Source organism: Ciconia boyciana, chromosome 3 (assembly GCF_034638445.1).
Source record: "Ciconia boyciana chromosome 3, ASM3463844v1, whole genome shotgun sequence".
Taxonomy (NCBI): Eukaryota; Metazoa; Chordata; class Aves; order Ciconiiformes; family Ciconiidae; genus Ciconia; species Ciconia boyciana.
Genome location: NC_132936.1, coordinates 97,384,530 through 97,401,588, shown reverse-complemented (window position 1 = coordinate 97,401,588; position 17,059 = coordinate 97,384,530). Strand labels below are relative to the sequence as shown.

At 51.8% G+C, this 17,059-nt stretch overlaps 1 protein-coding gene across 1 annotated transcript; it reads right to left on the bottom strand.

Annotated features, from left to right (window-relative positions):
- Positions 1-375: 375 nt before the first annotated feature.
- Positions 376-16,900, bottom strand: FOSL2 (FOS like 2, AP-1 transcription factor subunit). Its single transcript, XM_072856731.1, has 4 exons — positions 16,361-16,900; positions 10,044-10,298; positions 6,302-6,409; positions 376-4,809 (listed from the first exon to the last, which is right to left on the bottom strand). The coding sequence occupies exons 1-4, from the start codon at positions 16,457-16,459 to the stop codon at positions 4,300-4,302; spliced, it is 972 nt and encodes a 323-aa protein (XP_072712832.1). The 5' UTR covers positions 16,460-16,900; the 3' UTR covers positions 376-4,299.
- Between the last annotated feature and the right edge of the window lie 159 nt (positions 16,901-17,059).

Here is a 17,059-nt window from a genome sequence, read left to right as displayed (position 1 = left end):
ATGTTACTTTGAACTACACAGTATATCAAGATATATACAACAGTTTATCCTCTCACTGAGCAAAAACAATTGGATACCTATTTTCTACACATTTTAATATGGTTTTAATATCAAGTAACCACAAACAAGAAAGTGGAATAACCCTTTAATCATACAGGATAGGAGGGGAACAATTAAGTAAAACAGGATGGGATTTTATTATTATCTTGTATTCTGAGATTCGTCCTCAACTCCACCTACTGTTCACAGAGGAATGATAATGCATCTTTAGAAACATATCTCTTTTTACATTTTATACAGACAACAACAAAACCCAGAATCTTTTATTTAAAGAATCAAAAAAATTTATTAGCCTAAAAAAAGAAGAAGATTGGAGTATTTTTAATGCTTTCTTTATTATATCCAAGTCTTGAACAGAAAAAAAAGATGTAAACATGATAAATAAATAAGAAATAAAATGTAGATTGTTCCCCCCACCTCTTAAAATGTTTGACTTGGCCTTCCTAATGAAAATGAACTTAAGTGTCATAATAAGATTTCTTACATTTCAGAAGTCTGTTTTAGGATAGGAAAAAAAAACAAACAACAACAAAAGAAAAAAAAAAAAGAAGCAATAACCAAACACCAGGAATGTGAGTTGGGAGGATGTTAAATTAATGGCGGGCAGATCTGCTGGAGCAGGCACAAGGCGGCTGCCTGCCAATAAATAATAAGATACCAGGGAGGAAGGGGGTGTCTTAAGTTTGTTTTCATTTTGTTTTTTCTTTTCATTTAGGATGAAGGCCAGGGTGGATCCTACATACAGTAAGCAGCAAAATTAAAGGTTCAGATGAACTAAATAGATCATTTAAATAATAATTATAAAAACACAACAGAGAGCTACTGTCCCCAGCATGTTGGTCCAAAATCCCATCACACCACAAGCAGTTTGAGACTTACCCAGTCTCCACACCTACAAGAAAGGAATGGATGAAGGCAATGCCACAACTGGGAAGGGGGAAGGAGGAACGAGGCCAAAACTGGAATGGCAAACATCACCTGGAAGCTGAATGTTTCCTTCAATGCAGCTGCTACTGCTCCTCCCAGTTTGGCATTGATTAATTTAAGATGTTATTAGAGGCTTCGTTGGGCCAGTCACTAGGGGGTTGACCCAATACCAGCTGAAATTCCTTGGGCCTTTTTCTATTGACTTCAAGAACTCTTGGTCAGACACTAGTTGTAACAGCTCCCGCATGCCCATTACATGCAGAACACGGAGACACTACATTTAGGAATCGGCAGGGAAGGTACTCATGGAAAATACCATTTTGGGGCATGGGGAAGACAGTCAATTCCCAAAAAGCACACCAGTAAACCTGAAAAGAAGAATGCAGGGCCAGACCAAAACAGCAGCAGAGCTCAAGTTGCACCTGTCTGCCAGAAACTAAACAAAAGTAAGGCTGATCCACAAAATACAGAAGGCAGGAGACCAGCAATCCCAACACAGACATCCGCTGAGAGGTTTGAGGGACAAAACGGGCAGGCACAAGGCATTCGGGGCTTTTTCCAGATAGTAGAAAATAATCCTATTTTCTGAGCAGTTTCACATGGCTCCCGTAAGTATCACAGGACAGGCAAGGGGACCATCCTGTCCTGTCTCTGAGAAGGTCAATAACAAGGCAGCAGGCAGTGGGCAAGGGCCAGCTGCAGCTTCTTTTGGCAATGATTCAGTGAGCAAAAGCAAAGGTAGTTTTTGTTGTTCCTCTAGGAGTTAGGCTTACTCAGGCTTGAGGAGGCACCTGGCTTGCTGAAACCCCTAGTAGGAATGCTCCTGACCTCCTGGGAGACAGCGATCCTGGTCAGCTGGCCTCAAAAGTAGCTGCATCACTTTAGGATTCACCACTTGTTAATGTTGCATTCTGCCCAAAAATGGGTGGAAAAGACTGGCAGAGACATTTTATCAAACAGTTCTAGATTCTCAATCCAGACTGGCGCAAACAAGCATCTGGCAAAATGGAGACAGTTAGAGAAGCAGTGGTTTCACCTAAAGTGATATCATCTACATAAAACCCTATGAAAACAGGATCCTCTGTGCTAACTATGGGGAGTTTAAGATGTACTTTATTAAAAGGGAAGTTTTGGTGTTTTGATACCTCTAGCACCAGTATAATGATAGAAGTGTTTAAGCAATAAAGAAAAAGGCTGAATCACACTCAGCTTTACAAAGCAAAAAGATCATTCATATATTTCTATTTCTGGCAGGTTTGGTAAATACCTGGGTTTAAAAATAATAGTAATAATAAAAAAGCAAAGCCTACCTTTAGAGCCAAAGTAGTGTCCCTTTGAAATGATTCAAGGAATGGGCAGTGGCCAGGGTTTGAGGGAAGCCAGCCCTGCTGAGTAAAGGTCCGGTTCCATGAGGCTGAACCCTATTAATTCCCAGTGGAGTTGGTGGGGACTGCAGCAGTTTAGCACCTCACAGGACTGGCCCTATAATTGCATATTGCATTTCTCCAGGCCCAGCCTGACCAAGAAATACCCTGGTTTCAGTTGATTAAAAAAAAATATAAAAGAAAAGAAAATCTCACACCAAAATAAATAGCTGCCACCAGCTTCAATAGGCAGGACCAAAGAGCTGTCTCATAAGCGGCTTAGCTGGGAAGCTGGGCAATCCTAGTGTGCACATGGTCATGGTTTGTCAGTGCCTTGACATCAACAGGAATTGAGCTTGGCTCCAAGAGGGAATAGGTTACACACATTACTGTTTTCAGTAGTGAACGTGAGTGCTGGAGAGCTTGTGCCCTCTGTGAGCACTTAGTAGTAGCAGCCAAGCCCACAGGTTGGAGAAGACAAGGACCCAAGGCTAGGGGAAGAGCCCTCTGATTTGTTTTTTGTCTTCAGGCCAATCAACCCCAACAAAACCAGATCAATTACAATACAAAAAAAATCAGAGGCCAAAGACCGAGGTGCAAATAATGGTAATCGCTTTTCCTCCGCTGTCAATTTGTCATTCATAACCAGAGGTTATCAGAAGCTTTGTTCTAGTTCAAACAGGTCATCACTTCAACCATGCCATTCCTGCCTGGTCAGGAATGCCTTGTGGCCTGTGCTGTGCTGGAGGTTGGACCACTGCCTTCCCCCCAGCCTCGAAAATTGGGAATCTCTGAGCAAACAACACCTGCTAGTATCAACTGGTGGATGCACGCTGCTTTGTTTCCCAACAATGAAAAAGTCAGCAAGGGTACAGCCAGCTAGTTTCACGCTCTTATCCACTGCCAGTCTCCATCCTAGATTTATAGGCACGTGGTGCCACCTCTTTTTTGGTAGCATGTTCTGCAAATATGGCCAAGGGGAGGGGAGGATTTACTAACAGGAAGAGATCAGCCTCTGAGTCAGGAGCCCTGATGGGACGAAGATGCAATACTCTCTAGACAGCGGGCAGCCCAGGAAAAGTAAACAAGCAGCAGCAGATTTGATATCCACCAAACTGGGGTAGAACCCTGCCAAAGACACTGGTAAGTGCCAGCCCAGCAGCTTTTCTGATGCTACTTTGGCCCTGAGATGCTAACTTGTTTTTTGAGGAGCCCAAGGGGATAAACATATCTACATTTTAAAAAAGGAAGGCTTCCGCATGAGTCTCCTGCTGTCTCTGTTCGCTGTGTCTGTGCCCTAGGCCAGAGTTCTGAGCTCTGCCCTTGCTGCTGAGCCCTCAGGCTCCTCTTGGTCCCCCCTCCCCCAGACCTCCCAGCCATCCCCCCCTGCCTGGGCAACCCTACGTGTGTCCCACAGCCTGTCCCAAGAGGAAAGATCGTAACAAGCCTTTAGAGTTCAGAGCAACTGGATGAAATGTCATGGGATCGACAACATTGGAAATGATAAGCGCAGAGAGAGGGAAAGAGAGAAGTTGTAAGATCAACTAACCAGAATGATCTAAGCACAGAGCACAACTGATCAGATCAATTCACAAAGGAAAGGGATGACTAGCAACTGTCTGCAGCTCGCCTTCAGTCCCAGCCAGGAGTGCTCCCCAAGTCCACTACGGCCGTGAAGAGGTTTCCATAGGCAGTCCCTACAGAGGGGACATCACCCTCTCCAAACAGTCCTGGTGCGTCAGTCCCACCCTTGCCGTTTCGGGCCTCCAGGGAGCTGGCATTGGTCCTCACTCTCCTTCCTGGAGCTGCAGCACTTCCCCATCCTTGTTCTTGCTGCCCTTGTGCTTGAACGATCCTGTGTCTGTCTCTAATCCCATGGAGGGGGGCTCCCCCCATGGTGCTGGGCCGGGGATGTAACACACTGGCAAAATGGGGGGCCACAGGGGGATTACAACGCCAGCAAGGTGGGAGAGTTCAAGGAATCCGAGGACTGGTCACCGCTGCTGCTGCTCCTCCGGTGAGCTTTGGAGCAGGACTCGGACGGGGAGAGAGGAGACTCCTGATCCAACACGTTGGGGTAGGTGAACACCAAGTTGGAGGAGCCAGGAGTGATGGCTGGTGTTGAGGTCACCACGATGGGAGTGTTGAGTGCCTCCTCCCCATAAAAACCTCCAGCAATGCTGATGGGCTTAATGACAGACCTCTGGGCTTTGTCAAGGACCAAAGAGGAAGATGGGATCTCTTCCTCCACAGGCTCCTGCTTCACCACCACCGCTCCGCTCGCTCCAGTCCGAACGCTCTGGAGGCTGCTGGATGGTGGGCTCCGACGTTCCTCAGGGCTAATTTTGCACACAGGGCTGTGAGCCACCAGCATAAACTCCAGCTTCTCCTTCTCCTTCTGGAGCTCAGCGATCTCCTTTTGCAGCACTGACTTCTCCTCCTCCAGCACTTCAGTTTCCTGCAGACAAAAGGGGAATAAGTAAGTATCAGAGGCTCTGGCACTGCTCCTCACCTGGAACACGGCCATCAAGTCCAGTTCCCATCTGCCATGGGCAGATACACCCCAGACTCTTCATGAGCCAAGCAGGCACTAGGTTATAGCCAGCTGAGCATCTTGTGTTTCATGTGTCTACCAGTAGGCTACTCCAAAACTTCACTGATCTAAGGGTTATAAATGGTCTTCTCATGAGCTCACCTTAATTTTCTCATGGCCAGCTTCTACCACTGTCTTGGCCTGCGACTTAAATAACTCTTTTCCCTTGCTGTCTGCCTGACAGACACCTTAGCAGAGAGGACTTGGATCTCCTCCCATCATTTTTTGGTGTCAGGTAAGTCATGTTCTTTTCCCTTCTTAGACAAAGGTAGTGTACAGCAATCTCTAAACTGTTTCCATTTTCCTTCTGTAGTGCATATTCCAGATGAGGTCTGACACTTGCCTGACTCTTGCACAAAGGACTCTTTCATCTCTACTGGGCCATCCTTGATACATCCTTGGATTAATACATTTACCTTTCCCACGGTCACATCACACTGATGGCTTATAGTCAATCTGTGAGCAATTAGTACCTTCCTATTTGAGGAGCTCACCATTTCACAGAAGTACTCGCCCTCAGCCCTTCAGGATATGACCTCCCACTTCGCACTCCTTTCAATTCTATTACTTTAGTCATGACAATCCTTAAATTCTTCCTATAGGATGTCCTGCCTCCCCTACACTGAGAATACCTCCCGAATTTGAGTCAGCAGCACGTTTCACTGGTGTGCTTTCACTGCTGCTGCTGCGCTTGTTAATAAGATCATGGAATACAACCAGCCCCAGGCTGGTTCTTGAGCAGAAGCACTGGAGCCTTCTCTCCAGCCTCTTTCAACACAACCCATACTTGTCTCCTCTTCAGCCAGTCCCTTACCCACCCCATGGTTCTTGCACTCATCCCTACCTTCCCCAGCTTCACTAGTTATTTCCCCTGTGGCACCAGACCACACATCTCTGTGGTGCTTTCTTTGTGCAGGAAACCCCCACCAAAGAAAGGTTAGCCTAAAGGATGTAGCTTTGATAAGTACACATAACATCTGCCTCATTTTCTACTGCTTTTGGATGATCCTACTGTCTTCAGTGCTTTTGTCCTTAAAGCCTGCCTTTGAGGCACACAGCATCTTTATTTCCACTTACAGGGGGACCAGCAGTAGGTGCTAGTTGGGAGGCTAGAAGGGAGGAGAGCTCCTAGGACATTTTAGGCAGTCAGCAAGGGGAATTTACATTCCTGAGCTCCAGGCCTGAGCCCTTGCCACCACTGATGTAGGAGCAACGCCACAGGGCAGCCTCGGAAGGGGAAGGCAGCACGCGTTTTATAGCATCTTCCTTGAACATGCTAGCGGAGGGAGAGCAATGTCCTTCCAGCTGGTCCAAAGGGCAGACGACAAGGAAGGAGAAATGTATGCAGAGCACGTACCGCCTGGAGTTTCTCTGTTAGCTCTCGACGCCTGTTACGACACTTAGCAGCTGCCAGCTTGTTCCTCTCTCTCCGGATCCTTCGCTTCTCTTCTTCCTCGGGCGACAGCTGTGGGCAAGTGCCAAGAAAACCCACGATCAGATCTGAGCAAGGCATTCCTTGAAGTTTGTGAGGATTTAACCACAACGCAAAGAAAAAAGGCCTGATCCAGCAGGATGCTGAGCACTCCCCCTCTTCACTGATGTCAGCAGAAGATGAAAGTATCTCTGCCTGCACCAGGTCTTAGCAGAAGGCTGAGGAGAAGATGGAGCGGGGAGCAGGGGGAAGATTGTGTAAGAGGACAGTGAATCTGCACCAAGGCCAAACAGATAAAAGATGCTCTGATTGTTTCACAACTTGGGTGGTACATTAAGCAAAACCAGAGCACGATGTTGTAAGTGCCTCTTTCTTGAAAGAAAATATCTGCTGCTTCCCACACAAAAACAGTTGTTAGCTTGAAGGTCAGGGATGGGGTGGAGGGGGAGACAGGGAAATCAGCAGAGCTCCCATGAAGTCCATGAAGCAACAATGATTTGTACCACCCAAAAATCTGACCTCACATTTTCGAGCACTCGGCGAGATAACGCACTGTGCTTCTTGCATCAGCAGGCAAGGCTCCAGTGATATCAAGGGCTTCCTGAGGCCAGCTGACATCCTCACTGATGTAAATCAGGAGCAATTCCATAGAAACCCATCGAGCCACACTCTTGTGAAACCAGAGGAAGTGAGCAGGAGCCCACAAGATCTGGTCAAGTCAGGCCTAGCTTTTGGGGTTTGAGACGAGGTTTTACAAATCCCAGCAGCAGCAGATAGGCTTGCACCACTGCCAAGGCCAGGGAGCTGGTACAGCAGTGCGTGAAGAGGGCCGGCATGGCCTGGCTCATGGCTGCAGCACATGGCATGCAGGAGCCGGTGCAAGCAGACAGCCGTGGGGATTCACGCCATGCGCTTGGCCGTGCATCCTCCTCCGCTGCCGACTGACCTCGTGTCCTGCACTTCAGCCTCACCGGGCCGGCGCGTGTTGCAGGGGCTTTGGCCCAGTGACTGCAAAAGTGAAGTGAGCACCCTGCAAAGCACGTGTCAGATCTCACATAGTGCCAGCAGAGAATGGAAAGAAAAAGCTTTTTATAAAAGCTTTCAGTTTTAATATCTTCAGGGCCTGTCAAAATCGCAAAGGAAACATTCGCCCTTTTACTACCTTTTCATTTTAGTGTTAGTTTTACTCTAACCTCATTCTGGTTTGTTTTGGTTTGCTTTATTTCCTTAATTTCAATCTTTGCAGTTTCGGGGAGTTTACTGCAGCCTCTAGGCATTCCCCTCGCTCGGTTCTGCTTTTTTTCAGGATCCATTCCATGTCTGCAATTTCACCTGCATGCAGCGCAAACCCCCGGATGCAAGCCAAGTGACACAAGCACTTCTAGGACTTCAGGACACAGGTTTTGGGCCTGAAAGCTTTTCCATGAACAGATCACAGTGCTCCACCTCGGGGTGGGGGGTACCTCCACCCTGCTGGGCAGCAGGCAGCGGGGCTTTGGCATATTCTCCCCAGTAAGGAGCCCCCGCAGGCACCGCTCTCCCCACTCACTTGCCAGCCCATATGTGTGTGGGGTACAACTGTATTTGCACGCAAGTATCTGCAGTATGGCAAAGTGTTAAGCGTGCACAGATTCTGGGCTGACTTGGGGCCTCTGCGTACAGTTTTCAAGAGCCCTTTCATGCTTTAGAAGCACAGACCTCATTGAAACATGTTGGGACCGAAATTTCTCCGCCCAGGGCCTTCAGTCATTTTTAAATTATCTGTCTCGGAGGCTATGCTTTGCAAAAATCTCATAGACGGGGCTGAAGCCCCTAATCTGGACGTGCTTAACATGATACCGGGTCTAAAAAGGAATATTCTGTCAGCGGTTGCTGGATTTGTTTGAAAGCGGTTGGATTTGGCACTCTTCATGCCCCTGCTGTACACGTTATCTGTAGCTTGTCCAAGCCCAATACGTGCATTCGCTGGCAGAAACATTCATCAAAACAGGCTCTTTTCATAAAGCGTTACACAATGTTTTCCAAAAAGGCACTCCGATGTGGTGTTCAAAGCACCAACAGCGGAAACCTGAGCCAAAGAGCCACGGTAAAGCACCCGGGTACTGCCTTAGCACATGTCTAATCAAAAGGACTTGGCTTTGAATGACCCACAATGAACGGCTTGCAAACAAGCCACAGGCCAGGAATTGCTTGGCAGGCATCCTTCAGCAAATAACTCTGAACAACAAATAAAGCGGAGAATATGGTGATCTCTTCACGGCCAATTTGTGAACACAGAGGCAGCATTTGTCAAACAAATTAGTTGTTGCTAATTATTCCCCCAGTTCTCGTGAGAGCTTCCCTGGCTTTGGACACCAGCCCTGCATGCAAGGAACCGGGAGGTAGCTCCAGCTGGTGGAAATGGCTGGCACGTACCCGAATCACCAGGGCTGCCCCATCCTTCCTCCCAAAAACGGGTCCTCAGTGCACCCATACCGGCTCCCTGCACAAAGGTGCAGCTCATTCTGGGCAAGTGACTTTAACCCCTTCCCTGCCTCTTAGGTCTAAACCAGACAGCGACTCCACATAAAATAATCAGACTGTGAATCAAAACAGATGACGTGGAAGTAAAAGTAGGACTGGTGAGTTATTAGAAACAGACCTCATGCAATAGCGTGTGCTCATGTACTGAGGGTGCGCAGTGCGTCTCATTACACTGCTCTGCAGCGACCCACACAACTGCTGCTTGGGAACAATTCGGGGAGATCTAGATTATTCGGATTTTTTTATATTTTTTTTTTTTTAAATAAATCAGCCTAGCACTGTGGATAGCTATTCACCAGACAGCCCTGGAGAAGGCTGTTTCTTACTGAGAAGAGATTCACAGGGCTGAAGGGATTTCTAGAAGATGAGACACCTGCATCTAAGTCCACTGCCCTGCCCCAGCAGAGGATCCAGGGTGCTGGCTCGGAAATCCCATCAGGGGGCTGAGCACGGGGCAGCAGTGGCACAAGCCACCCCATCCTGGCTATGACAATGCCACTGGGTTGGGAGCAGAAAAATCTCTGCTTGCAGGATACCCACCTCACCGCTGTAAAGTGATCAAGCGATTGCATGTTTGTAGTGGGAAGGTGGATTTAGACCCCAGACATCGGAAGGCCCTTGCTACTAGAGCCGAGGTGCTCTGGGGAAGCTGTTCCTCCCCGCACGATGCTGGTTGGTGCTGGTGGTATCACCCGAAAGTGAGACCGGAGCAGCGCTAGCTGCCACAGAGCAGATATAAAACACCAGCTGGTGTAATTTGGGTGTCAGTTTTGTAAAGTACCTACGTAAAAGCTCCTCTGCTGGCTCAGAGGTTTCCTTCTGCCTGGAGTGGCGGAGACACTCAAACTGAAACCCAAGGCTTGACTTCAGAGTTTCACCTGCTTTTGAAACCGAGCCGCAATGCGGCCCAGTGGTGCAAAGCGTTTGATGGAGATTGGGTAAGTCTCATCATATGACGAGGAAGCAGCAATAAAATCACCCTCCAGCTTACACCCTACATCACCCCGAGAAACCCCAGCACCTGTGCAGCACAGGGGACAGACCTCAGCGCTCCCCGTGGGGTCAGGAGATCCCACGAGAGGGTGGGAAATCTCTGTACGCCTGTTTCGGAGGCACCCCCAGCCGCTCTCCCCGCCGTGGTTACCTGCTCGTCTCTTCGTCTCCGGCCCACTGTGGTCCCGATGGTTTTGATCACACCGGGTCGCTGAAGGGCCGTGTGTCCGGCCACTGAAGACAGCGGGGGCAGTGGGTGGCTGTAGGGGTGCGAGCGAGAGTAAGGGCTTGACATGGAGGTGATGACGGTGGGCTGGACCATCCACTGCAGGTCTTGGCTAGTTGTGATGGCGTTGATCGTAGGGATAAAAGCACTGCCTGATCCTGGCATATCTACTCGAAATTTCTAGGAGGAAAAGCAGGGGAGAAAAGGGAGAGAGAAGAAACCGTCAGTGAAAGCAGAACATAAGTGGTTACTCAGAAACCAGCTAGGCCCTCGGGAGCAGCACCAGTGAGGATCAAAGCAGCACCTGAAGCAAAGGCAGGGGCTGCTGGTGCCTCTGCAGCATCCCAGCTGCCCTCACCACCGCAGCTCCGAGGAAGGCGCTGGGCTCGGGCACTTCCCCTCCAGAGCAGCCCTGCCCTCTTGCAGCACCCTTCCTCATCCCCCCACACCTCCCCAGCACCCCCTACGCCAGCCTCCCTTCCCAGGCAGCGTCCCCACCGCTGCCTCCCGCCTGTGCCCACTGCTCCTTCCGGCGTGGAGCGAAAGGGGAATTAAGGAGTTTCTAGAAAAACACTTCTCTGCCAGTCCAAAGAAAAGGAAGAGAAACTTCAGTTCTGAATTGCCGTTACCAAGCAGAGCAAAGCCTTCTTCTACCAAAGGATTCCCCTGAAATTTGGGCTCGGTCCACATGGGGTTTGGTATGGCAAGAACTGCAGCTTGCTTCTCGTTCAGTGGTTCTGTGCTTGCCGCACACGCAGGGCGAGCAATCCGGCCCCAGGACGGTTACGTGCGAGGATATGTATTTTAATAGCAGCCTATAAAATAGGTCTTAGGATTCAGATCGGACAAGTTCCCTGCAGCTCTCTGCACTGTCTAGACAAAACAAGGCAGCAGTAAAACCGAGGCAGCAGGTAATGATCTCCTCCAAAATGCATGTACACCTTGTTTCAGACAGAGGTAAATCCATCTGGATAATATGCTGGCACTAAACTGCAAGGAAAACAATCACTTGTCCCCGGAGGGGGAAGCAGGGGAGAAAGAATGCTTTTGTCTATGCTGAGCTCCTTCGGGAGGCTTTCAATGGTTAGACCTGGTTTTACAGACAAACATGCCTTGCTCCAGCAGTCACTGTGCAAGGGACAAGGCTTGTAGGACCAGCAGCCATCACTACTACCAATTTGTAAGCCATGAAATGATCCCGTGAAAAATGCACATTCTTGGGTCAACAAACTAGCTTCCCAGAGAAGCGAGAGCCCTTGCGTCAGCCTGACCTCAGCTCAGGTAAGCGTCCCAGATAAGGGACAGCACTTCAACACAGATTTCCTTTTCAGGGTGTGCCTAGTCAAGCACCTTAAGTGCTTTGTTAAACCAAGGCTACTGCAAATAGTATTTCACATTCTGATAGCTACAGCATTTCGGGCCAGTATTAGCCATAAGAAGTCCAGCTGCCAACGCCTGGAGACCAGAAGATCCAGTCTGAATACTGACAAATGCCAGCTTGCAGCTTTGGACAGCTCAAAATCTAGCAAGAAACGGCAAGAGAAGGAAGGAGTGAATCGAGTTAAGCGGGTGGGGGAATTACGCAGCCAGGATGACACCAGCACCAAGACCTTGGCAAAAGCCCTGCTAGAACCTCAGAGATTCACCTGGAGCTCGAGTCCAACACAGCCTCAGCATACCCCACATTTCAGAGTGCATGCCGTCTGTGTGACCTCTCCCGATTAAATACAGAGGGCCAGAGCTGCAAACTGTCAACACTACAGAGGAATTTACAGGAGCAAGTCCCCTCCTTTGCTCTGGCCTGCGTAGGCTGTGACCACATGGCACAGGAGAGGATGCCTTGGTGCCTCCACAACCATAACAAAGGGATCTTGACCTCACAGAAGGGAGGAAGGTCGAGACTAGTTAAACCACAGGTGCTCAGGGGACGCAAGTTCTGCTTCCAGCTCCACAAGTGGCTTCTACCATGACCTTTACCCACCTGTGCCACTGTCCCTCCTGTACCCAAAAAGCAGAGAAGAAAAGAGTCCTGTCTTCTTTGCAGGGACACCAGAAAGCTATGGCTGCAAAACGTTTGGAGATCTTTTGGTGCTTTGCTATGCAAAGACACCGTTTGCATTCCAGAGGAAATGAATGACCTTTGCAGCAGTGCCACTGACACCCGACAACCTACTAAAAATTCCCATCAGAGGTCGGGAGAGTCAGACCTACCACCAAATCAGCCATATAAGATACAAGTGTCTGACACAAAGATCCAGCTCGGAGGTATTGATGAAGTGACTACTCCACTTGCAGTCTCTCTTGTATTCAACCTAGGACCCTTCTCTAAGACTAGTGGAGGTCTCCTGGACAGCAAAGGGGAGCTGCTCAGTTCAGCTACATCCCTCAGCAGCTCCACGGTGCTTGCTTGCAGACCCAGGGAAGAGACCAGTTGGACTGCAGTCCCTGTCTGTGCCATGCTCCACCTCTGTCACCAGCTTCCTTTCTAATCCCTCAAAATATCTTAAAAATTTCCCCAAAACCTGTATTCTGTATTTTCCAAAGGCAGTATTTTTCCCAGATAGCTAATTAAGGGACACGCTGCTGTGACAGGCTGAGTCTTCAGGTACAGGGTGCTCAGGCTGCTGCTGGGTTTTATACACACTGCTTCCTGACTGGTCAGGCTTTCCCCACATATCTCGCTTTCCCTGCTAGGACGCTGCACTGGATCAGCTTTGCCGTGCCTGAAGACTGCTGACCCTCCCATGCTCTGCCCAGCGGCAGTCAGCTCTGACCCCTGGGATGCTGCTGGTTTCAGTGCCAGGCCCCAAATTCCCTGCCACCTCCGCTGCACAGCCCCTTTGGGCACAGGCCTCCTCACTTTGGAGCTCCAGACCTTTCCCCAAACTGCAGCCCTAGCTTTGCTCTGCTCATTCCTCCCTTCGATCCCCCTGCCAGCCTGGCAGCACCGCCTGCCCTCACCCCCCTCCCCGTTTCTCCTCCTTCCAGACCCCCTCCTGCCATGTCCTCGCCCAGGACACCCACAGCTCTCCTCTCCTGACCCGGGAGAGGCTCCTGGAGGCAACTCTCTGCCAGCTCTCAGTTCTCCTTATCTACAGGGAATTTGCAGTGCTACAGAAAAGACGTGGCGATAGCCAGATTGCGGGGCTACACACGCAGCGCGTGCTCAACCACGAAGCCACAGCTCTCCTCCTGACCTCCAACACGCAGATGAAGGTATCATTAAAAAAAGCAACAACTAAATAGCAAACAGAAAGAGTCCTGTTATTAAGAGTGCCAAGAACTGAGCTCAGTCTCTGCTCTGCCTTAAAAACATGGGGTTGGAGAGCAGTCTCCCCCAGTCCATAGTCAAGGGAGTCTCCAGCAAGTCCTGCCACCGGCAGGGACAGGCTACATTAGCGAGTCACAACCTAGGAGCATGGGAACATTTCAGGCTTTGGCTCCGTGGTCCCCTTCACCTTAACGAGGAGTTTTCATACTGCATCCTGTTGCGTCTCCGCTCCCCTCCGGACCTTCAGTTACATCTGTAACTGCAAGTGCTGAGCAGCACCAGAAACCAGTCTAGAAATGGGTACAACGGCTGTGGAAAAAAACCCAACAACAAAGCCACCAAAAAACCACCCAGAGAATCTTTAACAACTATTCAATTATTAAATATAGGGTGTATAGGATATGTCCTGTAATAAATATAAGGCCCCTGATGGGTCTCCCACGCTGAACATCTCCCCGAAGGAAAACTGGACACAGTGCCGAGATATTTGAGGGGAAAGTCGACTGGTCTGAAAGAGTACACAAACTCTTCCCATTAAAGTCTATGTTTACCACATGGCAAGTCAGTGATTAGGAAAATAGCATGACACGCAACTTAAAAGAAAAATGTTCCAGTGCTGCGTTGTATGGGAAAAATAATTAAAAAGCATCAAAGTTTTGGCTCAGAGACACAGTTTCCACTTAAACATGTGACTGATGCATCTTTTCGTGCTTTGGGGGGGGTGGGGGGGGAAACCACTAGAGAAAAAATTTCTACAATGCATATTTTCTGTAGTGATAAAACTCTGCAGATCTCCGTAGACCAGAATCAGCAGAACAGCCCGACTGCTAGGGTAAAGGCAACGCTTACATTTGATCCTAATCTACAACATCTGTAAGGATCAAGGGAAAGGCGACGCACAAGGTCTTGAAAATTCTCCCGGGTTCTTAAAGAAAACATTTATGTTCTCGCTAAGCCAGCATCCTGCTCAAAGCCCCGTTTCAGATAGTAACCCTAGAAACTGGGCTCTGGCCCCCGTATCAAACGCCACGCACGCCAGCTGCCTGGGGAAGATGCACAGCCCCAGAAAATACAAAGGGGAAAACCCAGTAATCGGCCGGACCTCGACAGCTCAAATATTAAGCGGGGCCGGAGTTTCACAACCTCCTGCAGCAAGTGCTTGAATCCAGCGCAGCTGCTGAATCAGAGGAGGAAAGGGAAAGCGAAGGATTTGCAGCTTGCCGGGCGTTCCCGGCTTCTCAGCCCCCCTTCCCGCTCCCCCACCTTGTCCTGGCATTTACTGTAAAGAGGGAATAAGCTGGAGCCCAGCTACGATCCCTGGAAATCTCGGTCCGCAGCCCGCAGAGGGCACCAGCGAGATGCGTTTGGAGCAGGCGGGGAGCGGCAGCGAGTCATTTCTGGTAAAACTTCTTTAATGTGAGGAATGTCACGGGCTGGTACGGTTGGCAAAGTTTAAGACTGGACTCTTTTTTTTTTTAAACGATCCTATGACTTCTTGATGCGAAGACAGCAATGTGCTCAGGCTGCCAGTTCGCTCATACAAGCCACACAAGAACTAATAATCTTGTGAGGAAGGGGGGGACGGGGGGGAGACGGGGAGGGGGGGGAAGACCTACTCTGAAAAAGCAAAAAAAAAAAAGAGTGAGGCTGGGCCAGCTGATGTAAACAAGTTATGAAATAACCCAGGTTTGTATAACTGGCCCGATTGTGTAATGCCTTCCCCAGAAGCGGTGGATTTAGTCGATGTAGGCATACAAGCCATTCCGAGATGTTTTCTTCGGAAAATGAAAAGGACAAAAAACCCCTCAAACCACCCGGCTAGACTCTTAGGTCCGCCAATTCACGCCGCTTCCCCAGGAAATATCTCCCATTCCCCCATTCCCCGCGCCGCCCGGCAGCGGCAGCTGTGCGGGGGGAGCCGGGCCGGGCCGGCCGGCGCGGGGAGCGCTCCGGCGGCTGCCGGCAGCCTCCGCTCGGGAAAAAGCCCTCACCGCCGGAGAGCGGCCGCCGGCTCTCGGTAAAGCCAAGGAGCAGCCGGGCAGCGGGCAGAGCAGAGCGGCACGCCGCCGGCCTCTGGGTCTCACCGGTGGGAGAGGCAAGAGTAATGTCACCGCCACGGAGCCAAAGTTTGGGGGAGTGGGGGGGGAAGCGGGGAGGCCGCTTTAGCCGCTTGAGAAAGCCAGAGCCCAGCTCAAGCCATCCCCTGCGCGTTTTACAGCGGCTGCAACAGCGCCTTGAAAGTAGCTGAGGCGGCACCTCCCGAAGTCCCAGGGAAGATGCCCGAACTGTTGCGAGCGGGCCCGGGACAGCGGCCGAGTGCCCGGGAAGGGGCGGCGAACGGCGGGACGGAGCAGCTCCCGCGGAGAACAAAAGCAGGAAGGAGGAAGAGTCGGATGCGCCCCTGTATTTGCGTTACCGGCTCGGAGCGGAGTTGCCCGCAGGAGCCCTTCGATTTCCCAGCCGGCCCCGGCCCGCCGCTGCGGCGGGTCCCCGGGCACCGGGCGGCGTCTCCCCACCGACACCCGCGGGCCCCGCTCTGCCTGGGGCCGGGGCGGCGGAGCAGGCAGCCCGCCGGGCGCTCCCCCGCCGCACGTCCCCGCCCGGGGCAGGCCGCTGCCTCCCACGACCCCCCCGGCCCCGGGTGGGCACCCCCGGCCCCGGCCAGAGGGGAGCTCCGCTCAACGTCCCGCCCGGAGGGGCCGCGGCACCCGCTGCGGGGCAGGCGGGCAGGGAGGGAGGGAAGGAGGGAAGGAAAGCGGCGGCGCCCCGCCGGGAGCGACGGGACGGCGGCTGCGGGCAGCCCGCGCCCCGGCACCGCCTGCGCCCCGCGGACGGCGCCTCTCCGCCGGGCGCCCGCGCCTTCCCCGCGGAGGAAGCGCCGTTCCCCGGGCGTGGCGGTGAACTCCCGCGCCGGGAGCGCTCGCAGCAGCCCCCGAGGGACCGGGGGAGAGGGGGCAGCGCCCGGCCCTACCTGCTGGGCTGCGCCGCTGGAGTAGGTCTCGGGATGTCCCGGGGAGCCGCTGCTGCCTCTGGAGGAGGTGTCGAAGTTCCCGGGGTAGTCCTGGTACATGGTCCGAGGTCGGGCCGGGGGAGCTGCGTCCCCGCCTTCCCGCACCGACACCCGCCGCTCCCTCGCCGTCTCCCCGCCCCCTTCTCCCTCCCGACCTCTTCGGCTCTTGCCTTTCGCCTCCCGACGCTCGCCGCGGAAAGAAAAAAAAAAAAAAAAAAAAGGCTTTGGAGGGGGGAGAAGGGGGAAAAAGGTTAAAAAAGAGGGAGGGGAAAAAAAAAAGAGAAAAAATAAAAATAAAACAATAATAATAAAAGAGGCTCAGGCGGCAGCGAAGCGCCGACGGGACGGGCCGGGCCGGGCCGGGCGGGCTCGGCGGCGGCGCGGCGGCAGCAGAGCCGTGCGCGCAGGCAGGCGCAGGCAGGCGCAGGCAGTTGCGATGTCCTCTCTCCGCGCTGCCCGGCGAGACTCGCCCCGCCGGCGGAGCGGCCCCGGCCCCGGGGGCTGCAGGCGGAGCGGTTCTCCTCCGCCCACCCACCCCGCCACCCCCCCGCACACCACCACCACCACCGGCCGCCCCTTTTCCCGGCGCGGGGTGACTCAACCGGGTCTTACGCCCCGCGGCTCCCCGGTACGGCGAGCGGCAGCTCCGCGCACCCGCGG